This window comes from Tricharina praecox, assembly GCF_024521635.1.
Source record: "Tricharina praecox strain CBS 144465 chromosome Unknown BZA05scaffold_17, whole genome shotgun sequence".
NCBI lineage: Eukaryota > Fungi > Ascomycota > Pezizomycetes > Pezizales > Pyronemataceae > Tricharina > Tricharina praecox.
The window spans coordinates 1-19,658 of NW_026250419.1; the positions used below are offsets into that span (position 1 = coordinate 1).

The 19,658-nt window shown below is 55.1% G+C and overlaps 10 protein-coding genes across 10 annotated transcripts; 5 read left to right on the forward strand and 5 right to left on the reverse strand.

The window, feature by feature from the left end:
• BZA05DRAFT_437110 (uncharacterized protein) lies at positions 1-874 on the reverse strand (the record flags this gene model as incomplete). Its single annotated transcript, XM_051486440.1, has 3 exons — positions 1-527; positions 591-694; positions 773-874. Coding segments are annotated over 3 exons (733 nt in total), but the record flags the coding sequence as incomplete, so codon positions are not given.
• Positions 875-1,684: 810 nt separating this feature from the next.
• On the forward strand, positions 1,685-3,720 carry BZA05DRAFT_401925 (UAA transporter family-domain-containing protein). Its single transcript, XM_051484045.1, has 5 exons — positions 1,685-2,285; positions 2,365-2,390; positions 2,470-2,827; positions 2,898-3,044; positions 3,098-3,720. Exons 1-5 carry the CDS (start codon positions 2,004-2,006, stop codon positions 3,524-3,526), a joined length of 1,242 nt encoding a protein of 413 aa, XP_051338067.1. The 5' UTR covers positions 1,685-2,003; the 3' UTR covers positions 3,527-3,720.
• A 137-nt stretch (positions 3,721-3,857) lies between these two features.
• BZA05DRAFT_80004 (uncharacterized protein) lies at positions 3,858-4,458 on the reverse strand. The gene has a single exon (XM_051488650.1). The coding sequence runs from the start codon at positions 4,276-4,278 to the stop codon at positions 3,895-3,897; it is 384 nt and encodes a 127-aa protein (XP_051338068.1). The 5' UTR covers positions 4,279-4,458; the 3' UTR covers positions 3,858-3,894.
• On the reverse strand, positions 4,459-7,172 carry BZA05DRAFT_80009 (Sds3-like-domain-containing protein). The gene is made up of 5 exons (XM_051488652.1): positions 6,191-7,172; positions 6,055-6,136; positions 5,682-5,989; positions 5,443-5,615; positions 4,459-5,338 (listed from the first exon to the last, which is right to left on the reverse strand). The coding sequence occupies exons 1-5, from the start codon at positions 7,035-7,037 to the stop codon at positions 4,640-4,642; spliced, it is 2,109 nt and encodes a 702-aa protein (XP_051338069.1). The 5' UTR covers positions 7,038-7,172; the 3' UTR covers positions 4,459-4,639.
• Positions 7,173-8,598, reverse strand: BZA05DRAFT_80008 (uncharacterized protein). The gene is made up of 3 exons (XM_051488651.1): positions 8,416-8,598; positions 7,424-8,322; positions 7,173-7,271 (listed from the first exon to the last, which is right to left on the reverse strand). The coding sequence occupies exon 2, from the start codon at positions 8,213-8,215 to the stop codon at positions 7,460-7,462; it is 756 nt and encodes a 251-aa protein (XP_051338070.1). The 5' UTR covers positions 8,216-8,322; positions 8,416-8,598; the 3' UTR covers positions 7,173-7,271; positions 7,424-7,459.
• A 774-nt stretch (positions 8,599-9,372) lies between these two features.
• On the forward strand, positions 9,373-10,938 carry BZA05DRAFT_339357 (uncharacterized protein; the record flags this gene model as incomplete). The annotated part of the gene is made up of 2 exons (XM_051480932.1): positions 9,373-10,476; positions 10,537-10,938. 2 exons carry the CDS (start codon positions 9,373-9,375, stop codon positions 10,936-10,938), a joined length of 1,506 nt encoding a protein of 501 aa, XP_051338071.1.
• Positions 10,939-11,027: 89 nt separating this feature from the next.
• BZA05DRAFT_401935 (uncharacterized protein) lies at positions 11,028-12,650 on the reverse strand. The gene is made up of 2 exons (XM_051484046.1): positions 11,355-12,650; positions 11,028-11,298 (listed from the first exon to the last, which is right to left on the reverse strand). The coding sequence occupies exons 1-2, from the start codon at positions 12,564-12,566 to the stop codon at positions 11,047-11,049; spliced, it is 1,464 nt and encodes a 487-aa protein (XP_051338072.1). The 5' UTR covers positions 12,567-12,650; the 3' UTR covers positions 11,028-11,046.
• A 102-nt stretch (positions 12,651-12,752) lies between these two features.
• BZA05DRAFT_401937 (uncharacterized protein) lies at positions 12,753-13,635 on the forward strand. The gene is made up of 3 exons (XM_051484047.1): positions 12,753-12,985; positions 13,065-13,204; positions 13,309-13,635. Exons 1-3 carry the CDS (start codon positions 12,960-12,962, stop codon positions 13,431-13,433), a joined length of 291 nt encoding a protein of 96 aa, XP_051338073.1. The 5' UTR covers positions 12,753-12,959; the 3' UTR covers positions 13,434-13,635.
• Positions 13,636-13,908: 273 nt separating this feature from the next.
• Positions 13,909-17,368, forward strand: BZA05DRAFT_401940 (uncharacterized protein). The gene is made up of 8 exons (XM_051484048.1): positions 13,909-14,547; positions 14,817-14,979; positions 15,052-15,182; positions 15,276-15,476; positions 15,548-15,926; positions 15,982-16,754; positions 16,808-16,878; positions 16,936-17,368. Exons 1-8 carry the CDS (start codon positions 14,222-14,224, stop codon positions 17,070-17,072), a joined length of 2,181 nt encoding a protein of 726 aa, XP_051338074.1. The 5' UTR covers positions 13,909-14,221; the 3' UTR covers positions 17,073-17,368.
• Positions 17,369-18,459: 1,091 nt separating this feature from the next.
• On the forward strand, positions 18,460-19,410 carry BZA05DRAFT_446084 (uncharacterized protein; the record flags this gene model as incomplete). The annotated part of the gene is made up of 1 exon (XM_051487049.1): positions 18,460-19,410. The coding sequence occupies one exon, from the start codon at positions 18,460-18,462 to the stop codon at positions 19,408-19,410; it is 951 nt and encodes a 316-aa protein (XP_051338075.1).
• Positions 19,411-19,658: the final 248 nt, after the last annotated feature.

Sequence of the window (19,658 nt, forward strand, 5' to 3'; positions counted from 1 at the left end):
CGTCAGGGACGGGATTGACGAGGCGCTGGAGAGCGTGGTGGCCGATGGTGGTGAAGGCGTACTCCCGGAGCGTGAGGGTCGCATCGGCGGGAGGGCACCAGCCTGTCGGCAAGTGACGCCTGGTGAGCGGGTCGATGGGCAGGTTGAACGGGATCATCGGGAACACGCCGGGGATGTCTGCGTCCGCGACCGGGACGACGCGGGGGTTGTCGCCGTCTGTCTCCGGCAGCACGTACCGCAGGATGGACGCACGCTGGATCCACCTGCGGCTCAGCTGCTGGCGGCGGATCGCCGTGTACAGAAGCTCCTCGAGCGCTGCGCCCATCTCCCAGAAGGCGTGGAAGATCGCCCGCGTGTGGCGCGGCCCTTCGTTGTACATGATCGCGGCGACATCCCCATCATGCGTTGGCTTGTACCCCACGTAGCACTTGCGCTGGTTGTATTCGATGCGGTGGTGCTTCCACAGCTCGGCGTTCAGCACACCGCAGCTCCTATCGCCCAGGTGTCTGGTGGACCGGCGGACCAGGCTGTTACATATGCATTAGGGTCATCGAACTCGAGCACGAGAATGAGCAGCGGGGAAAACTTACAGGTAGATGGCTCCTAACTCGGGCGCGATCATGATCTCGATCGGATCGGGCTTTGCTGTACGAGGGCCAGTCGCATCGACGACTTGGAGGTGCAGAGACATTATCTGTTTTCATTCAATTAGTTAGCCAGCGGGGGGGCATGCGCAAACGCTTCGACAGAATGGAAATCATGGACAAATTACCCATGCCAGAAGATCCTCGAACCATGGCAAAGCGCTGGCGAGCGAAGCTGGCTCTGGCGTAGCAGGAGCAGTAGCAGAAACGTCGTTGCTTGTGGTCGCCATGGTTGTTGATCTTGTTGCCGTGGAGAGTCAGTCGCTGTACTGTCGTGGTAAAGGTGCGAACATGGTTGCGTTGACGGAGCCCGGTTTTGTTTAGCCGTCGCCGAGACCCGTCCAATCTCGCCGAGACTGATGATTATTGGTCGGCTTCGAGAGTCGTCGGTGGTGATGCAGTCACAGAGTGAGATTTGGTGGGGGAGTGTGGAATCGGGTGCGGCAACGAGGAATCACGAGTGGCTCAACAGTGCACGAGTGGCTCAACAGTGCACGAATCATAACTAGCCCCACGCAGGCTTAGCAGATCATATGTACAATACAAGCTCGTGCCATCTCTGCTCACTTTCTATATACCATTTCTGGTGCGTTGGTCTCTGGAGTCCAGTCTTTCTATGTAAGGGTTCGCGGTCACGTGCAAGGTACATACCGCCATCGAGTACTATGTAGGCATGTACATAATTTATACAGCGGAGACTTTTCGCGGGACGGAACGCCGTCTCGCTTATCTCTTGGACCCTGGCGATGGGATGTTCGCACGCTGGAGGTCGTTTGCATGTATGTAGGGCTTCATCTGGCGGCCGCTCGGTTTCCGCAGCCCGCCAGGCCATCCAGTCTTTAGACTGTTTCCCATCAGCTGCTCGTTTGTCCGACCGAGCCTCGGCCTGTAACTAAGAGGTACAAGGTAGGTCCTGCATAGAATTGACGCTGTGAAGGTCCCTCCCCAGCAATCAGATAAGATCACATTTTAGGCCAAACGGCCAGCCAGCCAGACCATGACCTCATGCTTGATCCCTGATCATCGCACGCTACTCGACGCTTCTTCTCGCTTTCTGCGTGGCACGCGGTGGATACACATCCATCCATCCATCCATCCATCGCAAGCACGCACACACACAAACCACACACACACCACAAACCACACACACACACAACGAACAATAGACTGACGGATAACCAACGCGACTCCATCACCACGTCTCACTCGCCACCAACGAGGGTTGGATAATCGCTGAGCTGTCCTTTCTTACGTACATCCCAGCGCACATACGTCTATACATAAGAAGGCCTGCCTCCGCTGTTCTCCCCGTCTTATCCCTACACACATACCCACACACCCAGACACAGCAAGCAAGCAATGGCCCGCAACCCCACGCGCCGCCGAAAAGGCTCCCTCGTGTCGTCGACACAGACACCGCCGCAGACGAGCACCGAGTCCTCGTCGTCCTCCGCCGAGACGGCGGCGGCAGCCACCATCAGCCACAGCCAGATCGATGCGCGCCCACACTTGGAGGGCACCGCCGCTGGCTCCGCGGGGTTCGGAAGGACAGTCTTCTCCGCTCTTGCGCAGAGCACCGTCCCTGTGTGGGCGCAGACCGCCATCATGGTTTCGCTTATTTTTGGAGGGTGTTGCTCAAATGTACGTGGTGGTGGAAAAAAAGCGCCGGGATGAGATGGTGGTTGGTTGGCTGGTTGGCTAATGTTTGCTGTGTGTGTAGGTCTTCGCTCTTGAAGCCATTGTGAAGTACGCTTTTCCTCCTCCTCCTCCACCTGCGAATACTCTCGCCCTCGCTCCCCCGAATACAGTATCTAATACCCGCCAGAGTAGAGCCGCACAGCGGGCACCTAATAACGTTCGCGCAATTCCTTTTGGTGGCGTTCGAAGGGTTCATATACCACTTTGACCGGCGATCGCCGACGTTCCTCAAGCCGAACCAGATCCCCATCCACCGCTGGCTGGTGCAGATTGTGTTGTTCTTCAGTGTCTCGGTGCTGAACAACTATGCGTTCGGATACAATATCTCGGTGCCCGTGCACATCATCCTCCGCAGCGGCGGGAGCATGACTACGCTTGTCATTGGCTACATCTGGGGGAAGCGCTATTCGCGCACCCAGGTGCTGTCGGTCGTCATCTTGACGATCGGCTGTGTGCTGGCTGCGCTGGGGGATTCGAAGGGGATGGTATGGCTTGCTGGCTTCTTCTCTGGCCCGGAAGGTGTGCGGTGGGATATGGCACTGACAGTGATCGCAGGGAGAAACTGAGAAATCCATGAGCCGCTTCCTGACCGGCCTTGCGATCCTCTTCGTCGCCCAGGTCCTCTCGGCGTTCATGGGCCTGTACATCGAAAACACCTACACCACCTTCGGGAATAACTACCGGGAGGGTCTCTTCTACACCGTTTGTCCCCGCTACTTTATCCCCCATCTTCCGTGTACTAACCCCCAGTGTAGCACGCGCTCTCCCTCCCACTCTTCCTCCTCTTCTCGACCTCGATTAAAACACAATTCACGCGCCTCCTGTCCTCACCGCCTTTACCCGCACACGCGCTTTTGCCATCCAGCATCAACAACCTGCTCCCCCACATCCCACGTCAGGTGCTCTTCCTACTCCTCAACTCCCTAACCCAATACGTATGCATCCGCGGCGTCAACATTCTCGGCAGCATCTCGTCGGCACTGACAGTCACCATCGTGCTCAACATCCGCAAACTTGTCAGTCTGCTGCTCAGCATTTGGCTCTTTGGAAATACCCTGTCGTCCGGCGTCATGGCCGGCGCTACCGTCGTCTTTGCCGGCGCGTTTCTTTATGGCTTTGAAAGTCAGCGCTTGGGCGCCAAGAGAAGGAGGATGGCCGCCGTGGCTAGGGAGAAGAGTATTTAGAGTACGATAGATGGGGAGGAGGGGCGCGCGGGGAGGGAGGGGGGTGGGTTTATAGAGTAGAGCTGAGTAGAGTAGAGTAGAACAGAGGCACTTCATGCCCGATGATGATAAAGATACATATCCATATATATGTCAAGTAAGATGTAGTGAATAAAAAAAGTTCACTTCACTTGCAGGGTTCGTTCGCGGAGAATGTGGAGCCAGAGTTGGAGACGCGGCGAATGGACCGGAAATAGGCTTTTTACTTGGCGGCGGTAAGCTCCGGCTGCGGAGGATCGGGATTTCGTGAAATACCATTCCCATTTCCATTTCCATGTTCCATTGCAATGTTCCATGTTCCAGGCTTATGTTCCAGCCAAAAAGGGTATTTAGGTTTGCAGAACCATCATCGTATGTACGGCAAAAACTAAAGCAGACCCCCTCCCATCCCTTCCCCCATCATTCCTTCCCCATCCTCCCTCCTCTCGGATGTAACTATGGCATATAGCATATGTCCACCGAGTTCCAGCAGAACACCCAATGATAAACAAACAGGAGCATGTCCCAACTGCAGAAATCGTCACTCGCAGCACTGACACTGAGTTCACCCCCAATCCCAGAGAACCAAATCCCAGAATCCCAGATAACAACAAAACCACAATTGCGGAAAAAAAAAACCAATAGAAAAGTATATAAAGCAAGTAGCGTTCATCTTCCCCCTCCCCTCCTCGCCCCTTGCCCCTATACAAACCCCAACACATGATGATCACCATGCGGAATAACAGTAGTACTTACATACATGGCAAAGTGAAGTAAGAATGGAGAGACAGGACAGGACAGAAAAAGAGAACGTTAAATCGCAAATCACAGATCACAATAACACCCAAATGACAAATGACGGTACGCCGACAAGCCGAAGATTACAAGCACTGGCCCCCAAAAGAAAACACAAGACAGAGAGCAGAAAACAAAAGTGACCGACCCCCGGACCGGATCCCATCGCCACTAACCAAATGAAACCCCGTAAAGTACAGACAACAGACAGACATTACCTTTCCAAACCCGGATATATTGTGGTTGCTCGCACAAGAAACAAAGAGGCATCAAAAAACTCTCGCATCGTATCGCACATGGTTATGAGTAACCCAATCCTCCTCCGCCGGGTCGGTAAAGTGAGCCACGCATCCGCTCAGTGGTCTGGCTAAGCTCCTCCTTCATTCTGTGCATCCTCTCTCCAGGAGTTGGACTACGTCCGCCCTCCAGTCGGTAGGGTACGTGCTGCTGGTGCTCGTTACCAGTAGTCCGCCCGAAAGGGTGCTGAATGTGGGCCATCGAGTAAGGCGATTGACGCTGCTGCTGCTGTGGATGTGAGGAAAAGTTCGAAAATGCCTCGGTGTTCTTAAACGGAGGCAGCGAAGTTTGGGATGCCTGAGCCTCCATCTTGACGCTACTCTCGGGCTGCGGCGGATGGAGAAGCGACGCCAACGAAGCCGACGACGACGGTGGTGGACCAAGGTTGCTGCTGGACGGACCACGTCGCGACGGTTGAGGTGGCGGCGGTGCAGAGTAATTCGTCTGCTGCTGCTCCTGCTGGTGTTGTTGCGGCCTCTGGAATCCTTGCTGAGCCGAATGGCGATGTCGGTGGTGGTGATGGTGGATGTGGGTACCAGCAGTAGCGGGGTGCGTCTGTTGCTGCATCTGCTGGGAAGCTGCAGTATGGATCACAGGGGATGGCGGGGAGTGAGCATGCACCCAATTATGTGGGGCGATGTCATCCATCCGCATTACGCTGGGAGGCGCAACTGAGCGAGCAGCGACCGCGCGTGGATTGATCTGGCACAAACACATTGAGTTAATTTACTGTCACACAAACATGTAGGGTTCCTGGGAACCGAGGAAAAAGAAAATAACAGATTGTGAAACGGGTGATGACATACCCCCAGAGCCTCCAAATCTTCAGCCTTCTCATCTTCTGTGGCACCATCAACATCCGGCGCGGCGGGAAATCCAATGTGCTGCTGGATTCCCTGGAGCAATGTGACCTCCCAATTGTACTGCATCCGCTGTTTGACTCTGGTACTCTGTCTGTCGGGTATCCTGAAAGTGTACTCTGCAAAGGAAACCATATCAGTCAGCTCTCAGCTCGCAGCGCAGATGAGAAGAAAAGAATGCTTACCTGGAACCAATGCTTCACTTGCACGACGTTCACGTTGGATTTCATACCACAGTTCGCTACAGTTGTACAACGACTCCTCCCGCAGTTGTCGAGTCTGCTGGAAATATTGAGAATGTACCTGTGCCCTGTTGACTTTCGTCGAGGTATGCAGTGACTCCATCGCGTATCGGTATTGGGCATCCGCTAATCGGACCTTCTCCTCCAGTCGCTCATCGATGCACTTCTTCTGTGCTACGTACTCGGGATGGGTGCCTTCTCCCAACATCTTCATTTCAATCTCGACTCGCTGAAGCTTATCATTGTATATGCTGTATGGCAACCATTAGAAATGCGTCCAATGCAGCAGGTACAGTAAGGTAAACATGAAACTTACCTGTCCTTAAGCTTTGCAAAAATCTTCTCAATCTCCGCCAGATCTTCTATGGCTTTCAGTTTCTTAGCCTCTTCTTCGGCACCTGAATAATTGTCAATTACCGATCGTACAAACACCCCGGGGGGCAATCAAATACCTTCATCATCATCGGGAGCTACATCTACGGACTCACCTGGCTCTTCCTCCGCCGGAGCGGAAGGCGGTTGATCTGTGTCCTCATCCTCAGCATCGTCATCCGGCTGCTGATCGATGTCCATAGGACCTTCGGTAGCAGCTTTGCTGGTGGACTCGTTCAGTGGGTGGCCGGTAGCACCGTTGGTCGCCGCTGCACTCTTGGGAGAACACGGAGCACCATTTGCGGTCGTGTGTTGGTCTTTGTGTTCCGAGGCGGCCGGTTTCGCAGTCCCCAGAGCCTCTTGTTGTGTGTCCGGCGCGTAAACTTTCTTTTTCGGGGGAGCATGAGGCTGTACCGACTTGCTATTTTCTGTAACCTCGGAAGGCAGCAGCTGTGGAGCCGGTGAAATTTCTTCTCGCTTTCGCTTCTTGCTCGCACTGCGTGTGGGCGTTCCTGGAGACGAGTGCACAGCATGATCGTCGGTCGTGTCTGCGGTAGCAGGTCTGAAAATTCCCTCCTTAGCAACCGGTATCTCAAACGCCATTGTCTCTGTCGTGACCACGGAGCTGCTCGTGTGTTGTACCATCTGGCCGGGTCGTTGCTTCTGGGGTGAGATGTGTAGCCGTTCGGTTTCGGCGTCGGAGTCGGCAACTTCGAAGTCGCTCAGGCTAGAATCGGAGTCTCGGTCGTTTTGGAAATCGTTCCGTCGTTTCGTAGGCGTAGTCCGGGTCTGTGCGGACGCTGAGAGAACCGCGTTCGCAGCAACTTTGTTGGACAGGGGACTGGCCGTTCTCTGGTAGGAGCTCTCCAGTCGTCCAGCAGCGATAGTTGCGGATTTCACGGAAGGCCCTCCTGCGTCTGGTGCCATCCGATAACGCTCTTGGTACTTGTTGGCTTTGATTTTTTCGCGTTCTGTAGGCCGCGCAGGGGGGGTGGATGCCTTCGAGCAGGAAAGTCGAATACGCGAGAAGGCGGATTGGAGGATCTACGAGGAAGATCGCGCTGGAACCGGGAAGGGAGTAACGAACGAAGCCTACGAGTAGGAGGAGGAGGGTGTGGGGGTGGTAGTGGCGTTGGAAATGCTAAGTAAGTCAAGTGAGCCCTGGCGAGGTCAGCAGGGGGAAGAGGGAGACGTGTGGGACAGCACAGGTGTTTGTTCAGTGAAGGAAGACGGAAGTAGACGGGTGAGGAGAGACTAAATCGATGGGGGCAACGTCGACTGACAGGTGGATTGGGGGGAGGAAGGGTGCTTACGGGGTCTGAATGTGTGGATAGGGACGGCGACCGCTGTCATATCCTGGAGGGGTCGTGATGGAGCAGAGAGACAAGGCGAACAACGGAATGGCAGGAGTAGGCAGGGTTGGACGGGGAGAGAAGGGAGAGAAGGGAGTCGGCGGTGACGTTTTCTGGTGCTGGGTAGGGGAGAGGCGCAGAGGGAGCGCAGTAGGGATGATCGGGGGGGAGGGGGTGGAAGGGGTGTGGGGAGAGAAGGGGGGGTGTGGTGTGGGAGCGAGAGAGTCGGCAAGCCCGCCTCTCAGGAAGTCTCGGGGAGGATGATGCGTGCGTTGGAAGCGTGTGGGAGCGCTGGTGCTTCTTGTCGGTTGCTTGCTGTAGCAAAGCGACCGGCGTATGACGATGGCGTGAAGGTTTGTGAGTTTGTGGATGGAGAGGAGGAGAAGAAGCGTCAAGCGTGCGTAGTCGTATCGTAAAGGGTTTGTTGTGAGTTTGGTGGGAGGAGTTGGAGTTGGAGTGGAGTGGTGGGTGCGTGAGTGGTGGTGGTGGGTGTAATAGTGTGGGAGGAGTGGGAGTGGCAGTGGGAGTTATCGGTTGCTGCTGATTGTTGGGTGCGGGCGGCGCGCGAGTGACGGACGGACAGACAGAGCGAGAGAGCGAGCGAGCGCCGAGCAGCGAGCAGTGAGCAACAGCAGCAGCAGCGAGCAGCAAAGCAGGCGGGCAGATGATGCGGGAAAAGAGACGTGGGGCGCAGGGAGGGATAGCGAGCGAGCGAACCACCAGCAAGCGTGATGAATTCATCCATCCATCCATCCTTTCCTCGACACAAGCAAGCCGCCGAACAATGCCTGGCCGCCGAACTCTACCTGAGTAGAGTAGAGTGAGGAAGTACCTGATCCTGCGAGCAAAGAACTCTACCTCTGTCCCCACGAAGATATTGTTCGTTAGAGTTACTTAGGGTGGTCCGTAAAGTGGGCAGGGTCGGCCCACAAGCGGCAGGTGGGAACACTTACCGAAACGGGAGCAGCAGAGTCGTGCGGAAAGCCTTTATTCACCCCGATCGGGTAAAACAGTAAAATAACCGCTTTGGGAATTTCCGCGGGATAATGACGGCGTTGTGCTCACGGCATGTCCGTCACAGAGGACGTGTTCGAGTCTTCGGCTTCTGTCGCCTTCCTCGGCCGTTGTCCTTGGGGTCATCTCGCGCTTTGCTTTGTGCTTTGATTGTGACGATGCATCGTTCCCAACAGGAACCGCCGTAGACATCTAGCACTCTGCTGGACGGCGTGTGTCCAACGATCCGCTCGCCTGGCGACGGCCTTGGCCGTCGTGGTTTCTTCGCCCGGAAGCCCATGGGTTCTTCCGGTGCTCATCCTCGGCCCGCTTATCGGTCACTTCTGTCTAACCCGAGCATCCGGACATATGTACCGCTTCGCCGATCCCGCACCATGCGATGTGTGGAGAGCCAAGCTGTGGAATGACCTCCGACTTCTGCCCCCCGACCTCCGACCTCCGAATCTCAATCCGAGATGCGAGATGTGCTTGTGAACTGCAATCTCTAAGGCGACGGCGTCTCCTGCAGCAGTTGCAGTTCTATCCTATCCGGCATCCACCACCTCCCTACCGAAAGGTGTGCGCACCGCTGATCCCCGTTCGTTCGCATAGATAGTGTGTGTGCAGTGTGTGTATACATACCGCCGTGTCGTTGGTGGTAGTGGTGGTGGGGGTTGCCGTATCAAATCGCCCAATTCCTACACCCCACTGCCAAGCCTTCAAATCCACCTTCCAAGTTCCCTTGCCAAACCCCCCGCGAAAGCGAAAGAAAAAAAGAGCGAGCACTAGGCTGAGTTACACGCTCACGCGCGGGCTAGTCGCTCTGAGTACTCTACATATCACCACGCCGATAATTTTTCGCCCTGCAAAAAAAAAACGAAGTTCGAGTCGTTCGCCCGCCAAACAATCAGCCAGCCATGGGGAAGTCTTCAACAAAGTCGGCGGCAAAGATCGATCCGACGCTTGCGTCGCTTTTCGAGACGAGTGTAAGTCCACTGCTTGCTGCTGCCGGTGCTGGTGCTGGTTTTGGTCGTGCGAGATGGTTGCTAAGTTCCGCGGCGCAGTTAGGAAGTGTTAAAGCTCCCGAGCCGAAACCGCAGGTGAAGGTTTCGAGAAAGAAGAAGGACGAGGAGGAGGACGAGGACGAGGAGGGGTCGGGCAGCGGCGAGGACGACAGCGACGATGGGGAGGGCGATGATGAGGAATTGAGCGAGATCGATGAAGATATCGAGTCGGATGACGACGACAAGGAGGATTCGGAGGAGGTGGCGGAGCCGAGTGCGGAGAAATCAGACGTCGTCACCGACAGAAGCCGGAAGCGGAAGCGCAAGGCTGCCGAGGAAGACATCGAGGACTCGTACATGCGGAAGCTCCAGGACGACGAGCCCAAGCCTAAGACAAAGAAGGCGAAAGGTAAAAAAACAGAGGACAAGGAAGCCGGTGCGGAGTCGGCATCCGACGACGACGAGGAGGAGCCGGCGAAACCCGTCGGATTCGAGATCAAGCACGAATCCCTCATCAATCCTGCCGATGTCGAAATCGACAAGTCCAACCGCACGGTTTTCCTCGGCAACGTCCCGTCGAACGCCATCTCGTCGAAAACAGACTACAAGACGCTCAAGGCGTTCTTCGCCACCGCCGGCAAGATTTCCTCGGTGCGCTTCCGCTCTGTCGCCTTCAGCGAGCAGATCCCCCGCAAGGCTGCGTTCGTCAACCACAAGCTCCACGAGAAGCAGAAGACCGTCAATGCGTACATCGTGTACAAGGATGCCGCCGGTGCGCGCAAGGCGCTGACGCTCAACGGCTCCGTCGTCCTCGACCGCCACATCCGTGTCGACTCCGTCGCGCATCCGGCAAAGCAGGACCACAAGCGCTGCGTTTTCGTTGGAAACCTCGACTTCGAGGCGCAGGAGGAGAACCTCTGGAGACATTTCGGCCCCTGTGGAAAGGTCGAATATGCCAGAGTTGTCCGAGACTCGAAGACGAACGTTGGAAAGGGGTTTGCATACATCCAGTTCGAGGTAGGAGTTGCGCAAACCCAGGGTTTCCAGAAGCTGTACTGACGTTGTGTTGTATCACAGGACGCCATGTCGGTTGACCAGGCCCTGTTGCTAGACGGGAAGAAGATGGAGGGAGACCGCAAGCTGCGAGTAACGCCGGCCAAGGCTCAGAAGCGCAACGCCAAAGAGAAGCACAACGACCGAGACCGTCAGCGCCGACCCCCTCCCAAGGCGGGCAGCGCCAAGGGCTACGTCCCTCGTACGGACCCGAAGCAAGCAGCTACCATTGGCCGGGCCACCAAGTTGCTTGGAAAGGCGGGTGCAGTGCAGCTGAGGAAACATGTGGATGTCTTTGAGGGAATGCGGGCAACTGCTACTTCGGACTCTGGTATCAAGAAGGGCGGTACGGGTAAGAAGAAGGGTGGCAAGGCTAGGGCCAGAACCACCGTGCGATCGACCGCGTGGAAGAAGAAGTCTGAGTAAGAACCTTGATTGTTTTTGTATGGTATAATTTATGGCGGCGATGAGACAGAGGTACCAAATTCAAAGTTTTGGGAACTGCGTTCCACATGTGTGAGTGATTGAATATTATTATTTTCCAACTTCTGCCTCATTTTCAGAAGGTAATGCTTCTGCATTGTCGTCTACGTCGTGGACTTTCTCGTCTTCCGCATCTCCAACTTCTTCGATTAGTGACCCCTCAGCTGCCACCGCTGGGGTCGCCTCATCTTTCGTTGCATCCCCACCCCCTCGACTATCCTGTTTTATAGCCCCCACCTCGACCAAGTACTTGACAACCTCCAGCAGCAGCTCATTCTCGCGGTCCATTTCCTTCTCCACGAGCTACCACTCACTGTTAGCCTATTTCCAGCATGGATGGATTGAAATTATGAACAAACCCGCTGATACAAGCTCGGGCGGGCGTGCCCGTCCTTGTGTTGGCGTTCCCTCTTTGCTTTCTTCTTATCCTGCTCCTGTTTCTCGGGATGTCGGAATCTGCACTCGTCACCACGCGGACACGAGCCCAACTTCCGCCAAGTTTTGCAGATTGGTGCTGGTTTTGCAGGCGCTGGTCCCTTCTTTCGGTCGTTGCGGAAAACGGTGCGCGAATGCGCTGATATTTCCTCTGGCGGGCCGTCGTCATTGCCGGAGGAGTCACCATCACCATCCACATCCACAGGCACATCTTCTCCCGCGTCCTCCTGCTGTTTCCGTTTCTCCTCCTTCTCCCTCCTCTCCCTCCTGCGCCTCTCCTCCTCCTCACCCATCACCACCAACCTGCGGCTCTCCTTCTCCTCCGCCTCCCTCATCATCTCCTCCCTCCTTTTCGCACTCGGAAAGCGTGCCTTGCGCGCCGCAATCCACGCCGCAATCTCCGCCTCTGTCTCCGGAGGCTTGATATTTGTCCCCAACAGCCTCCCGCCATTGAGCGCTACCCACTCTTCGTGCTGCATATCGGGTTTTTCCGGCTTGTGCGGGCGAGGTGAAGATGCTGCTGCGGAAGTGGGGGTGGAGAAGTGTGCGTATGATGAGGGGGCGCTGGGAGCGCTGAGGTCGTGGTAGGATGTGGGCCCGCCCGAGTGCGAGGGCTGGTGGTAGTGCGACGGTGCGGGTGCGGGGACGGCGGGTGTCCATTGCGGAAAGAACGGGTTTGAAGGCGACGCCTGGAGCGGGGCGGGAGGGAGGGGATATGCAGGGCGCTGCGGGAGATGCGCGGGCTGCTGCTGCTGCTGTGCGAGCTGCGGGAAGAAGGCGGGATTGAAATGCGGTGCTGGCGCGGGCGCTGGAGCGTGAGCGGATGGTGCATATTGCGATTGCGCGAAGGGTTGCTGCCGCGGCGGGAAATTCGAAGGGTAACCTTGCTGCTGCTGCTGTGGACGCTGGAAATTGTTCTGGTGTCCGCCCCCGCGCCCGCCCCGGCCGCCGCGATTCTGTACGCCGTAGTTTCCGCGATTTTGCTGCCCGCCGCCGCCGCGTCCTCCACCTCTACCTCCACGTCCACCACCTCCTCCTCCCTGTGGGCTGTTTCCCCACTGATCTCCCGATTGCGCCGGTGGCATAGTCGCCTTCGGCGGTGGCGGCGGAGGAGGGTTAAAGATATAATTCGACATGGTGATCGCACTGTTCGCACGCGCGTGTTGTGGCAGTCGCAAAGGTGAAGATAGAAAACTTGAGGATTTCGTGACGGAGCTAGGTAAATACGCAGGCGTCGTGTAACGTGGGATTTTTACACATGACTCTCGCTTAAAAGAAGCAAGCGTAACTAGATTTGCTGAATACGCACTTAAGTTATGTAAGGATGAATCGGTTTGGACGAATCGGTTTGGACGGTTTGGTTTGGCGAAAAGTCACGGCACGTCATATAGTACACCACCACAGTCCAATCAATCAAGCACCTCCACTTTCGACTTTCCCCCGCCGCCACTGTTAGCTACCACCATCACTACTACCGGCACCACCCCACCAGCACCACCACCAGCACTCCGCTCACCATCACCACGACAATGTTCCCCACCGCCCTACTTCTCGCGTGAGTATATCTAGCCTCTCGGGCAATTCCCCACCGCCGCCCGACCCGGCCGCTGACGTTTGCAATCTGACAACCGCAGTGGGAAGCCCCGAGAGTCTCAGCGCTCATACTACAAGCCGGATTCCCGACAAGGGCAGTCGATCGTGCGCGCCCGCCGTCCGTTCGTCGTCAAGAATGCCGTGACCGGATTGGCCATCGTAGGCTTCACGGCCGCCGTGTGTATGTTCCCATTTCCCCCTTCCTTCCTTTGCGACCATCGGTCGGGAATGGCCGGCACGGGCAGTAAGGTGTGGGTTGTGGGCTAATGAAGGTTGCGCACGAAGACATCTACACCATCAAGGCGGTCGCCCAAGACAACTTCGAGGACGTGCCGATACCGGATGCGCCAGTGCAGGGCGGCATCTCCCCGAACGCTTCCACAATCCAGAGCGGACCGCTGGCGAAGTAGCTGGGTCAATCTGGAGCTGCTGCCCGTTGTGATCGTGTATCATCACGGGGAGAATGAATAACTGAGGAATAAAAATGGCGTGACGCGGATGAGGATGGGTTTTGTACAATAATGTGTATAGGTAGATGGGTTGGTACTGGTGTTTTATTGGCTATTTATTGGTCTGCTAGAATGGAAACTCTTCGCTCTTGATGTGACTGTGAAAACTTCGATTTATTGTCGTACATACACGGCCTGTCTAAACTATGGCGACCGTCGCTCATGCTATGTCTGATGTCTTGTCTGGTGTCTTGTTGGATGTCTTGTCGGGTCCGGTGTAGTTATGTGTGAATCGAATGATAATGATGACCCAACTCGGAAGCGGTGTGGCGCTCATAGAGCCGAAGTGTGGCTCAGCAAATGCATCCTTCTAAACCAGTTAGCGCTGGCCATCAAAGAAGGGAAAGTTGACGTTTGCCGGTCGTTACCTGCACCTAACTAACTCAACTCATCCTACGCACATCCGTTCATGACAAGAAAGAACCCCAACTCTTTCTACACCTCAACAACAACCCTCCCTATCGCATCCGTCACAACCCAGCCGCAGTTTTTCGTTGCTCCTTTGTCGTCGCCCCCTCCTATCTTCCTCCAACGGTCGGGATCTCGCACGTTCCAACTCAGCCTCTAGCAACACTTCGCACGCCGACACACGACCTCCAGGCTTCGCCGACTAGCTCACCAACTCGACATCCACGATCTCGGAGTACCACCTTTCTTCCAGTAATAACCCCCCCGCCTTCTCGGCGGCCATGGCGGCTCAGCCCTCAGTGGAAGCTCAGCTCAACCAGCTTGGGGAAGCGCGCAATCTGGTGCTGCGGGACCCCGGGTTTTGGCCGCAGGTGTTACACGGCACACTTCCCATAATCACTGGACCTATCGTCGAAGTGCGCCGATGGGGCGCCGACTTTCTGGCCGAGACTTTCTCGACTCCGGTGGTCGATGCGCGTGCCAAACAGGAACTGGCGATCGCTTGCTTAGATACTTTGTTGAGACTGTCCAACGAGACGGAAACTGGTATCTTGAAGAGCGTGGTGCAGTGTAGTGCTTCCGTATATCCCATAATATTCCGCCACATGTATGTCTTGCCTGTTGCTACTACTACCACTGTTGCTGCCCACCGCTTCCCCCCGAAGCCTCCACCCTACCGCTGCTGCCCTCCCCGGATATATACCATACCTGGCTCGATAGACAGAAAGCCCTCCAACTCTGGAGTGAGGAGTCGACGGCGGCGGCGGGGAGGGGGCTGTTTCCGCAACCGGACGGGGGAGGGCTGGGCTATATGGATCATGAAAAAGCACTATTTACTAAGAACTCGATGGGAATGCTCGTTTCCTTGGCTTATAGATGCACCAACCGCAATGACGCAGACACATGGAACAAGATGATTGCTATCAAATCGAAAATCCTGAGCTTGTGGGATGTGGCCCCGATCGGTGTGCGCATATGCTGCATAAAATTCGTCCAGCGCGTTATCCTGGTACAGTCGCGGGGCATCACCGACCCTAGGGTATGCGCTTTCTTCTCCCACTACCACCGAAGCTTCTACTGGTGAATATGCTGATTGCTGGATCGTGTATAGCTCGTGGATCGCTCAGAAACGAATCTGGCTACGGTGCCTGCCAATCATCCCCTCCTTTCGTTGCCGTCACTCGATGCTGAAGCCCAGGGACTGCTGGACCGCCTTCTGAGCATACTGCACGAGGACCTAAGGTAAGAAATGACACACCAGCCAGCCAGCAAGCCCAGCATCACCATGGCGATTTCCTTTCGTTAACATTGGAAATGTGTGCTTGCAAAATCTAGTGAACCAACTCTCATCACCGCCACCCTGAATAATCTGGCCGTTCTGGTGAAAACTAGACCGCCGCTGGCACAAAAGGTTATCGGCGCGGTGTTAGGCTTCAACCCATTCTCGAAGATGCCCCGTACCGTTACGGTCCATGATCGTCTCATGGCCATTTCGATGGAGAAAACCGTGCGGATAATGCTCCTGAATGTTGTGAGGTATGTTATATCAGATTAGTTGTCGTCAATTCCTCGGCGTCACGGCGTCACGAAAACTAATACCCTCGCAGAAGCAACCCACAAACCCCTTTCACTGGAAGGATCACACAACACGTTGCGAGGCTCGCACAAGCAAAGGCGGAATTGAACGACTCGTTTTCACGAAAGCGAGCAGCCGCCTCCCAACAAGAAGCCGACGCAAAACGACAGAAGATGATCGGCATCCAGTCTTCTTCCACTCCTACAGCCACTCCACCTCCGCCGGCTGCCCCCGTCCCTTTTCAGCCGATGCAGTCTGGCGAGGTCACCTATGCGAAGCTCTTCACTCTTGCTACTGATCCGGCAATGACATCTTTCGATGGCCAGCAGCTACCAATAGATCTGGTGCTGCAGATTGTCATCGGAAGCATGTATTCAGTGGATCAGAACAAGCTCGAGGCAGCTATCGCGGTATGGCTCGGGTTCACTGATAGTTGATCGGAGCAGTCGCTGACTTGATTCACAGGAGATTAAGAGCCGGTACGCCGTGGTCCTGGCCAACCAGCCTCCGCCGTCGGCATCCATGCTCATAGCTCCAACCGCCCCTCGGTCTCAGGTAGCTGGTGGTGGGCCTTCAAACCAGACGGAGCTTACTCTCGCCAAGCTCGAAAAGAAGGAGGAAGACGACGAAGACGACGAGATCCAACTGCAGCTGGGCGAGTTCAAGCTCCCACCGCCGCCACGTATCACCGCCGAGCAAGCGCACAGAGCCTCTCTCGAATCAATGGACAGAATGTTCCTCCTGATCGATGAGTTCGAGAAGACCTCCCTGATCTCGCGTAAGAGCAAGCTGGGAATCAATCGACTAGCCGCCAGCAATTGGGACCGCGAGGGCTGGATCACCCTGCTCACTCGCATGGCCACCCGAGGATCCCACGGGGAGACTACAGTCAAGTCCGAGTCTGGACAGTCCATGTCGCTCGCTGACGCGATCCGAGAGCGCCTGTTCCAGTACATCATAGAGGACTTCCGGAGGCGGATGGATGTCGCGGTCGCCTGGCTCAACGAGGAGTGGTACAACGACAAGGTCATGGCTAGTGGTGGGTTTACGAGAGATCAGCAGTACCCCAAATGGATGATGAAGACTATGGATGCCATCTTTCCCTTCTTGGAGGCGAGGGATAGGCTGTTCATGAGGATGCTGTCGGAGATTCCCGAGATCCCGAAGGAGTTGCTCGATAAGGTCAAGATCCTCTGCTTGGATCCGGATAGGGCCACCTTGGGAGTGCAGATGTTGCAGTGAGTTTTTCTGGTTCCCACTGGAGGTTTAATCCTTACTAATATTGTCAAAGGTACCTCGCTATGTTTCGCCCACCTGTCCGTGAGATGTGTGTTGACGTCTTGGAGGATCTCTGGAGAAACCGTAAGTCATTTGCTGTCACTCTACGGGTGGATCCAGGCTAATCAAGTGTTACAACAGACGTGGACCTCCGTCCCCAGGTTCAGAAGCTGGTCAACAAGTTCCGTCCCGAAGTTCTGACCGAAAACATCAAGACCGAGACTTCTGCCGACACCAATATGGTTGTCAACGGCAGTGTTGCCACTCCCGACGCATAGATCTAGAGTGGATGACGAGGGCGGACTGGGTTGTGTTTCCATATTCTACTTTGCTTCACATCGCCAGCTTGCAGGCAATTTGATGTTGTTTCTTTTTTCTCTTTTCTCTGGCTCTTTGTACAATGTGCTATCTTTCCACTTTTTTACGGGCCTATTTGTTTGTCAACGCGGCCAACTGGTAGGATGCTGTAGGCTTCATATTGCTATTTTCTTCTCTTTGTTTTCCACCGAGGATACTTACTGCTTCATATCTTATTGTACCTATGATGATGATTAAATGTTCCATACCATCCAGCACAGCGGGCCACCCGTGCTACTGTATGACTGATAATTGTAATTGGCCGAATGGCTGACTGCAGTCATACCGAGCAACAAACCCTGTGGATTTTTATTTTTGTCCATGGTAAAACATACCGATACATCCCCCAAGACTCTCTCTGCTCCCTCCTTTTTTGCGATTGAAGACCACTGCGATCTGGTCAGATTTCCGCAGCTGCTACAGTTGAAGTATATATGTCACTGCTCAGGTTTGACGCGGGTATTTGTCCCGATTTCCATACCAAGGAAGTCCCGGTTTTTTCTTGCCTGTTCCGTCCATATTTGTTTACCGTCCTTCCCCAAAACGGCAGCGTTCCAAAGACATGGATCCGAACGCGAGCGAGTCCCCAATTACCGTAGCGACGGGCGAGCCGCCTTCTATCCTTCCATCCACATTCCTCACAGCGAACGCCTTGCTATTTTGTTTTATTGCTCTTGCTCTCCTTTGCTCTGCTCTTCTGCTGGCTTGCATGCTGTCATGAGCCGATGCGTATGAATTCGTGAGAAGAGAAAGACACAACAATTATCTCTTCGCCCGAACAAACGCTCCTTTCTCCCCTTCCCCTCCTCATCCCTCACCGCACGTCATCTTCTTCGGTATCCTCCTCCTCAATGCTGAGATAGATACAAACCTGAGAGAAAAAAAACGGATCGGTCTCCTTGCTTTGCCCTTGCTTCTTATCTACTTTGCCAATCAATAACCCATACCCTTCCCATCTTCCATCGCTCATCCCGTCCGCTCTCTCTCATCTCAACCCCCGAAAAGGCCGGCAGGCCGATCCACCAAACTAGGTTACATTCTTAGACGAAGACCCCTTTGATGCCCTCCAATCCTCCTCCGTCATCACTCTCCACACGACGACTACCACTGCACCCACACCTAGCACCCTTACGTCCGACCACGCGCCGCAGACATCCGGCCCGCGCCCACTGAACGCCTGGTGCAGCATCAGCAGCAGCACTCGACTCGGGAACCCAACCCACACGGAGCCTCGCCTTACTTACACCTTACATATGCCCGCCATCGCCTGTCGACGACACCACAACTAGCGCAGCAGTAGCAAACAGTATGAACGGCACGTCGTCGGAAGCAGGCAGCGAGTCGCTGGTCATCGACTTCGACAGCACGCCCATCAGCACGTCGCAGACGCGCCCGCAGGACATCCCGTCGTCACCGCCGTACACGAACGGGAACGGCTCGGGCTACCTGAACGCCTACGATGCGGGATCGTCGGCGATCCTGGGGACGTCACCGACTCGCACCACCACGGGGAAGAGCGGACGGGTCATCGAGAAGCTTATGGCGGAGAACGACCGGTTGCGGAGAGAGCTCAAGGTCGAGACCACCGCGAGAGAGGAGGAGAGGAAGGCCAAGGAGGCGATTCGACAAGCTAGGGACTTTCTGCAGAGCACGAACGATAATCTCATACTGCAGAATAATATCGACAAGAGCTCGCTCGCGCGGAAGGATCGAAAGATTGATGAGTTGAAGGCGGAGAGGGATTTTGAGAGGGAGCAGAGGCTGGAGCTCGACGAGAGGTCCATGATCCAGATCAGGGAGAGCGATTCGCAGGTCCAGGACTTGAAGAATATGATGTCGAGATCGCAAGCGGAACGAGAATTGGCCGTGAACCAGTACAACGTTGTGCGGGAGGAGTTCCGACGGCTAGATGATAGCTACCGACAACGGATCGAGCGACTGCAGGTACACCTCACCGCCATCTCGGCCGAGCGAGAACGAGACCACAAGTTCCTCCAGCAACTCGAGGTCATCGTCGAGCAGCAGCGACAAGAGCTCGAGAAGCTGCGGCTGGCGAAAAACAAGATCACCGACAAGTGCGGGGAGGTCATAGAGCAGGCCGACAGCGAGATGGCGCGGATAAAGAAGATGGCTATAACTCAAGAGCGGAAGTTGGACGAGACGGTGGAGAGCGCACAGGAGACACTTTTTGCACTTCGACGCTTGATAGGTGTGGAAAAGGCATTCCGGCCTTCGTCAACAGAGAGTACGGGGAGCTAAAGCTAAAGTTCGTGTGTTCATGCCTGGTGTACTACATTTTTTGTTTTTGTTTTCTCTCTTTTTTTTTGGGATAGTTATCGGGGAATGACATGCACTTGTGTGGAGTTTGGAGATGCTGCTATATCCATTTTTTTTTCCCGTTGTTTTTTTATTTTTTTATTTTCTTGTTTAAAATCATTATGACAGGGCTAAGAATGAGGGTGATGAATTGGGAGAGAGAAGCCGAAGGTCTCACTTCTTCAACCTCA